Source organism: Morone saxatilis, unplaced genomic scaffold (genome assembly GCF_004916995.1).
Source record: "Morone saxatilis isolate NCDOM2014 unplaced genomic scaffold, NCSU_SB_2.0 Contig7, whole genome shotgun sequence".
In the NCBI taxonomy this organism is placed as follows: domain Eukaryota; kingdom Metazoa; phylum Chordata; class Actinopteri; family Moronidae; genus Morone; species Morone saxatilis.
This window is the reverse complement of record NW_023340246.1, coordinates 7,736,684-7,745,167: the sequence shown is the minus strand read 5'-3', so window position 1 is coordinate 7,745,167 and position 8,484 is coordinate 7,736,684. Positions and strand designations below refer to the sequence as shown.

The 8,484-nt window shown below is 43.3% G+C and overlaps 1 protein-coding gene across 1 annotated transcript; it reads left to right on the top strand.

The window, feature by feature from the left end:
- The first annotated feature begins 2,583 nt into the window (after window positions 1-2,583).
- naa30 (N-alpha-acetyltransferase 30, NatC catalytic subunit) lies at window positions 2,584-7,498 on the top strand. Its single transcript, XM_035678545.1, is given in 5 exon segments — window positions 2,584-3,422; window positions 3,425-3,676; window positions 4,384-4,506; window positions 4,816-4,871; window positions 7,229-7,498. Coding segments are annotated over 5 exon segments (1,170 nt in total). The 5' UTR covers window positions 2,584-2,821; the 3' UTR covers window positions 7,367-7,498.
- Window positions 7,499-8,484: the final 986 nt, after the last annotated feature.

Genomic DNA, 8,484 nt, shown 5'->3' with positions numbered 1-8,484 from the left:
TATCTATCACTTTTAAAGTTCACACAGTGTCTTTCCCAAATAGTGACCCACCTCTGTGTACATGGACATGCTTGAGGACGTGATAGAGCAACACTGCCACCTATGATGGGCTACACCACCCTGCAGATAAACTTGGACTGATAAGTCATGCAGTATCAGTCTTTGAGGTTGTTTCCAGACTGACTTGGTTCGCATGATAATGTTTTGTTATTTAATTGTCCTAAATATGAACTAATTAATCTTTTTTAAATCCAAACTATTCACCAGACATTTCACATTTCTTTTAATTCACAGGAAAGCTCCCAGCGTTACAGCGAGATGTAATTCACACTGTTCCACCATCGGGACACAGACACAGACAGACATATCCCCGATACATAGATATTTGCTTAGTTTGTTTTATTTATGCTGTTTTTTCATGTATGTGTTTTTTTAAGATAAGCACTGAAAAGTTTAATGTGAGTCTTACATTGGTGAAGTGGAGTTCTGGGGAAAGTTTTCTGAAAATAGAAAAACAACTCACCAGAACTGACTTTGGCTACAATGCTGTTAACAAACTTAAATAATGTTAATGGACAATTTAATTGATAATAAATAACTTATTCCTAGAATAGATCTTCCTGCTTCCCAACATACTACACATACTGAGTAAGTGTCTGTCAAAATGAAAGATTTAAGTTTTATTGTTCTTGTATAGTTTTCTTTATTTCTATTCTTATTTTAATATTGTATCCTTCTAATTATGTGTTTAACACTTCTCTTTTTACTGTATTTATTTCTTCCCTTGTGCTGCTGCAACACCTGAATTTCTCCTCTGGGCATCAATAATGGCTGATCTTATCTTATCACAGACACAAAAGGAAATTTATATCCAATACTACTACACACACAACACATGTTCTTACAAGTTTGCTTTTTTTTCATTTAGGTGCACTTGAGTGGAAAAAACTCTGCTTTTATCCTGGATTTATTTTCCATAAGAGTTATGTGTACAGTGCTTGTTCTTTTTAGCAGTAATATCAGGGTTTGACCTAGTCCTGTGAAAAATTGTTACAAATAAGAGAAGACTGCCTCATTTGGATATACAGAAGGTATCTTTCAGAGTGACTGAATGTCATCTTGGTGGATTTTTGAAGCCAGTGATTGACACGTGCATGTGGAGGAATGACTGCAAAGAAAAAAGAGATGAAAAAGAGGAGAGATCATACGGGGGAACCTGCAGAACAATTATTAATTAAATTACCAGAGCTGTTATTGAACATTTTAATGTTTTCTTTTTATAGGCCAATGTGGGAAATGCACTTTTTTAGATTTGGTAGTCAATGTATTGATTTGGTGATGCCTATGTGTTTGTCTGAGTTTAAGTTATGAGGATCAGAGGTCAGATCAATACAGTCAACTGAGCTCTACACTGTAACATTAAAGGGACATTGTACTGGGGACATTATACTACGGTATTTGATATAAGATTAACATATGAATGAATGACTGATTGAATCAGCTTCGTCAGGAGATCAGCTACAGTTGTTCTGTTCACCTGGTGGTATATAATGCAAGGCACTCTGAGAGTCCTTTCAGAGAACAACCATGTCAAGGGCTTTAATTTATAATTTACAATGCAGGGTTGTATAATAAAATTTAGTACATGACGGTATCACATTACTCTTATATGTACTGTACTTTGCTCTTACTAATCAAACCACTGTGTCACTTGAGACAGTCCTGCAGGATCAGTGTAAGTGCAACAGTGTTCATGGGTAGACTATCATCAATATGGCCACCAAGCTTAACTAAACCAAACTAAAGATCCTTCACATGTTCTGCACACAGCTGGATGTTACTCAAGATAAACACACATACCTCGGAACAAACTGTGCTCTCAAGACTACCCAGCTAACTGATAAGGCCAAAGGAGCTGATCTCCTGGCGACATCTACTGGAGAAACTGCAGTGGTGTTGTTGCAAAGTAAAATAAAATAAAAAAAAAAACTTGTCGTCCTCTGCTGGTGAGAAAGCAAATCAACAGGGCTGTGAGCCTTTCAGTAGACCTACAACAGCTTCCTAAATCACATTTTACACCTTCATTGTTGAGGCAATTTCACAATTTAAAGTTGTCCAACATATACAAGGATATAAATTCAAACTCCGATTGTGTGATTTATAAGTAGATAAGAGCGGTGCATACAACTATCTTTACGGATCATCTCCTTTTGTCAATGAGTTGCAATGAGTAAAATCCTGTAAATAGAGAAATAGACCACATGATTGGGATTGGTTTTAAGTAGAGGAATATGTTGAGGGGGAATAAAATTACTATACATCAATGTAAAAGTATAAATATTCACGACATATCATCTTTTTATCCTAATCTTACTTAGTTTATAAAGTATTCCTTAATTTTGTTTTCACATTATTGCTTCGTAAATTCAGTTAATGCAAATAGGAGTTAATAAAATCACACACTGAACAGGGGGATGACTTTATTTAAATGGTAAGCAAACACATCTTATTGGCCCTGGTGTCTGAAAAAAAAAAAAAAAAAAAAAAAAACCTGCATCTGTCATGCGTTACACCGCTGTCGTAAAACGTTTCTGTCTGCTGTTGCAATGGCGTTTGCTGCGACAGCACTTTGCGGCAGCAGGGAAATCGAGGAGAAAGCAGCGACAAACGTCGCCAGCGGATACGTTATCGCCTCAAACACCACTGGATTTATGTAATATTCGGTGAACTACCTTGTATATTGATTGTATATATCTTCGCCTTGTGGATGAGATTGTGTTCAACGTTTTCCAAGCGTGAATCTCCACCTTAATGCGGTGGGATGGCCACAGTGCCGCCTGGGCCTAGTAGCGCACTGCCTGCATCCCCGGCTGAAAGTCCTCCTTTCCCCGGGGCTGGGAGCGCGGAGCCGGCGGGGGAAGACGGAGAGCCGGCCTGCCACCGGGAGGACCGTGTGTCCGCCGGTACGGGGAAGAAGTCGCAGCCGTTGGGCGACGTCAACACGTCGGTTAAGAATAAGCAGAAAAACATGCTAGCGCGAGCTAGCCCGGCGGCGCTGCACCTCAAAATGCAGCCGCGAGAGCAGCAGCTAAACGGGTTGTCCAGCTCCTCAGAGGACGCGGACAGCCACCAGCACACCGACAGCCGGCCCGACAACCCCAGACCGTCCGTGGACAGCTGTGATAGCAGCGGCAGCAGTGAGGAGGCTCCGACGGCTAGAAACAATAGTGAGCGTTGCCAGCACGAAGGCCACAGCCCCTTCTCCAAAAACGGCAGTCACTCTCCGCTGGTTAACAATAGCATGAACGGGATGCCGGGTTTCACGAGAACTGACGCGGCCCACAGCCACCCTGGGGGCGAAGGGAAGGGGGAGTTTGACCACACGGAGCCACCGAGACCGCCCACCGTCGAGCCGCCGGACGCTGCCNNGGCGGAGAGGAGAGCCCCGCTGACCCGCAGCAGCAACCACCGGCCGAGGAGCTGGCCCGGCTCGACCTGAGCAGCTCTGCCGGCCGAGCGGAAGAGGATAGCCACGGCATCCGCTATGTCCGCTACGAGTCCGAACTTCAGATGCCGTGGATCATGAGACTGATCACCAAGGACTTGTCTGAGCCTTATTCAATTTACACGTACAGGTACTTCATCCACAACTGGCCGCAGCTCTGCTTTCTGGTGAGTACGACACTGACACCATCGCAGTGTGAAGAAAATGACAGAGTTCACTCTTTAGCTAGAAGTCAGCGGCTACCTGAGGTTGAATAGCGTTATTGGGACTGGGTGTGACTGCATGCTCAGAGCTTTCTCCTGTCAGTGTGCAGCTGATAAACACACACATGTAAAGGTTTGGAGTTTTCTGTCACGAATCCTTGTTTGTTTTGTGGATTGCAGACTGAAGTAATAGCTGTCCAGTCGAGAAATGTTGGACTGACATGACGATATCCTCTCGTAGTTCATCACTGATGTCTGGGTCTTTTGTCCAGTCAAATGTGTGCAGGAGTTTAAGGGCAAGCAAAGTTGTAAAGCCTTTACTTTCCAGTGTTCGTTAAGAGCAATGTGCTTAAAGTAGGTTCCTCTGGCATCCACCGTGTCCAGTTAGGGGTTTCTAAAACACTGTCCTCCCCTGGTCATTCCTTAGTTTATCCTCTGAGCCTCAAGGTCGTAAACTTCCTAGTTCCAGTTTGTCTGGAACGCCACATGTGACATAAGAGGAAGTGCCGTGAAATAAAGGTCAGAGGTCAAATCGGAGACAGCCAGCAGAACTGGCTGGATGACAGCGACTGTACAGGAACTGTCGCTAGGCTTTCAGCTGCCACCCCGAGTAGACACTCCTAACCTTACTCTGTGTGTGTGTGTGTGTGTGTGTGTGTTGTGTGTGTAAGCAAGGCGATGTGGAGCAGGAGTGTGTCGGAGCCATAGTATGTAAGCTTGACATGCACAAGAAGATGTTCCGTCGTGGCTACATCGCCATGCTGGCCGTGGACTCAAAACACAGAAGGAAAAGCATCGGTGAGACGTCCCGTACAGAACAAACACAGGAACTGGGAGCTTTCATAATGTGGAGCGGAGACCAAGTTGAGCAAGAGCTTCTTCTGTGCTCTCCTTGACAACCAAATCTCTTTATGCAAATGCAGCATTTAGATAAGTTATGCACTCTTAGTTGATGTGTAACACTGTGGCAGTGTATTTCTTTTTGCCTTTCTTATACTATCAGACATCAAGCCTGGAAAAATAGAAGAGAAAAAACAAGTGTTGTCTTAAAAGTTTGTGTTTTGTTTACTTGCCTGACATCACTGACTTTCGGCTCTTCTGTGTCAGGTACTAATCTGGTGAAGAAGGCCATCTATGCCATGGTGGAGGGTGACTGTGACGAGGTAAGATGCAGAGACTGGAGGACACGTGTCTTCCTTTTGTCAAACCATATTTGAATCCATCCAGAGAATACTTTAAGTTTTTGAAAAAAGGCTTAAACACACGTATGGGCTTGTGCCAACACGCACAGGCTTTGTGCCTGACATTGGCACACACTCACAAGTTGTATGCCAGCGTACTCACTCTCATTGTTAATGTAGTCAGTAGACCACAAGACAGTCTTGCATTCACTGAACCAGATTGTACATTAAAAGAAGAAGAAACAAAAAATCCCTGGAAAATACAGTTAACCCCAAACAAATGACAACACATTGGAAAATGATTAAAATAAACCTTTTGTGTGCATTCGGTCCTTTGTTTGAGCCCCCTGTGTGAGCATGAACCTAAAGACAACCAAAAGGAGGAGAAAAACGGTTATATAGTGTTTCAAGGCACACTTTTCTTTCTCCGTCCTTCACTTAGCTTGCTGGTCACCTTGGTTCGATTGTCAGCTACTTTCAGTATCTTCCTTGTACCACAAGCTATTTCACTTCCTCTGCTCATCCCTGAATGGCTGCTCTCTCACTCACCTGCTTCTTACACACACAATACACAGCGTACATCCTGAAACCTCCAGACGTTTGAGGTGGAAATTAGATTCCGCATTTATCTCTCCCCTGTCTCTTTGTTGACTGAGACCAAAGGACTGACACCGTGATTCACCACAGTAAGACTTTTTGGTGTGATTGTGTTCACACAAGGCTACATGCTTTTATAGAAAGATAAATATAGAATATTGACTGAAATGCATTACTTAAAGCTACTGCCAACAGTTGTTTCAAGGCATTTCGTAATATTTTAGCGACTTCCAGGCCCCACTGGCTTGTGGCTTTGTTGGTGGCTCTCAAATGCTTGAAGGAAAATCTCCCTGACAACAAAATTCTGTTTGTCTAAAGTGTTTAAGTTTCCCGACTGCTTATAAATGCAGAGCCTGTCATCAGCAAACATTTACAACGTAAATGTCAAACCTTCCTTGAATGCACAAAGGAGAATTTGCTGAGCCACCCCTTCTTGCAGCTGCATTACAACGTAATAACATATGTGACAGTATGTTGCTCAGGGTCACTACAGCGGCATGTTGAAAGCAATGTTTGCTTGATTGGCAAATTGTAGTGCAACGAATGGAAACTACGAGCTGCTGGGAAGGGAGGAAACTGTTGTAATAACTCGTATACACGTTAAAAACTGGTAGTTGGCAAAGTTCACAGTGTTTTATGAAAAATACTCGACCCCTCTTTGTGTTTTATATTGCGCAGTATTGAATCAAAGTGGATCTCATTGGAGTTGTTTTTTTTACATTGCCATTCATTTTGTTGTCTCCACCAAACATTGACTCATTGATGTACTTGAACACTTCTGTTTAATTATGCTTAATATAGTTGAGGGTTTCTGTTCATCGGTGTAAAACAAATCCACTGTAATGATGTGTTTTTAACAGAAGCTGAAAAACAAGGTTGTTGAATAGTTTTTACAGGCGCTGTCCATTAACAGTAATACTCCAACAGTTCAAGAGGTTTGTTTATTTTATTATTTATATCTCTCTTTTGCTTTTATTCAGGAGATAAATGTGTTGATGTTTTAATAGGTGTTCTCACAGAAGACATTCAATTATGCCACAGAGGGAAAAGCACTGGTGTAAATAATAACGTTAACGCTGGTTGAATTTTCCTCCACTCCTTGACAGCAGTGGGGGACATAAAGGTGTATTTCAACTTCACTCAGTTGTCTTTGGATGTGTGTAAATGTAGAAATAGAACATGAGACGTTGTTGTGTAATTAGCAGCTAGCTTACTCACTGAAGCTATTCTTGACCAACAGCCGCTGACCCCCCAAACTACACACAGTGTGTCTGACATCATCTGCCTTAAAGCTAATTTGCTGCCTTTGCATACTTTTATAATAATGTACAAAACCCAGCTGACTTGTCTTGGAAGTATCTGCGACGAGCTTGCCAGCCAACAAGATACAACATGAAACTAAAACAGGTTTAGAGTTGTGGGGTTGAGTGTGTTTTGTTTATTGAGGTTAAACCTAGTGCTTAGCTTAGGATAAACCACAAAGCTATCACTGCACTGAACCGGCAGAGATGAAATTGATATTGATCCCATGACAGCAAGTAAGTTCATTTCCAATAATGCTCCATTTTTCTTTAATGGGATAAAACATGCAAACGACTCCTGAGGGAACCCAAACAGTCCACAACAACCAAATACATCTTTCATGCCAGGTTCTGAGAAAGTAGTAAACCTTTATATGAAACCTTATCAGTCCGCTCATGTACACAACAACGTACTGACATGGCCCTCTGTGTGTCCCCCAGGTTGTATTGGAGACTGAAATCACCAACAAATCAGCCCTGAAGCTGTACGAGAACTTGGGGTTTGTCAGAGACAAGAGGCTGTTCAGATACTACCTGAATGGAGTGGACGCGCTGCGGCTCAAACTGTGGCTCCGCTAGAGGAAAGAAGAGGGGGACAGGGGAGGATGGGACAGCGGGTGCTGTTCACCTCAAACACTATCAGCTTGACAGCCTCAGCTCTGCCCTGGTCATTTCACTCTTCACACACACACACACACACACACACACACAAATTCCCACACAGTACACACACAGGAGTATGCACATAGGTATGCATAGACACGCAGACGCACCCTCTTTTTGTCCTTGACCTCTGAACAACTGTTGTTTAGGCAGAAACAGACTGACATCCCACCTGATGTTTTCATGAAGGGGCCCCTGATACTTTCTGTGACGAGGAGGGGGGGGGGCACGCGAGGGTGGTCTCTGGGATGACCTCGACTGGGGACTAGTTGACCCTTTTGACCTTCAAGCTTGGATGCCACATTGACCGCGACGCGAGGTGTGCGACAGCTCAAGTGAAGACGTGCGTCCGAAAACCCCCCGAGGACATGGCACCACACCAAATCCTCCTGCAGAACACAGGACAAACACAGACTTAAAGAAAAACAACACCATGTGAAACAACGAAGCAGGGCGGCAAAAACAGACTGGGAAGAAAATATTTGTGGAGTTTATTTTTGTGTTTCTTTTTTAACCTTGTAATTTGGACGGTTGATTGAAAAGCTATAGTATGACTGAGTGTTTGTACCGCCTCATGTTTTTTTTTTGTTTTTTTTTTTTGTTTTTTTTTTGGAAAACGAGTGTTTGGTCTGTTTTTGTGTGCATGTGAATGTGGCGTGGTTGGATTCACTGTGAGCAAGTGAACGTGTTTGTGTGACTGTGCGTCGTATGTTTTCCTCTCCCCCATCCTGTCCAGTGGGCGCAGCTGCCTCAGCCTCCAGGACTGAAGCCTGTAAAGATATGCATGCATTTATTTTAATGTGAGGTGCGGGGTGTGGGGGGGGGGGGCGTGAAGAGTGTGTGTTGATTTAACCAGTCTAACCAGTCTGAGGCTAACCCCTCCGAATCCTCGAATCCTTCCCTGTGTATGGGGTAAGCATGTTGGTGCGGAGCAGTTGATCGAAACAAATCAATCCATTAGCACCTCAAACTTTGCCCAACCGGTGGAGCTGCCACCCTTTTTCGCTTCAGTGTCCTTCACTAAATCTCTCATC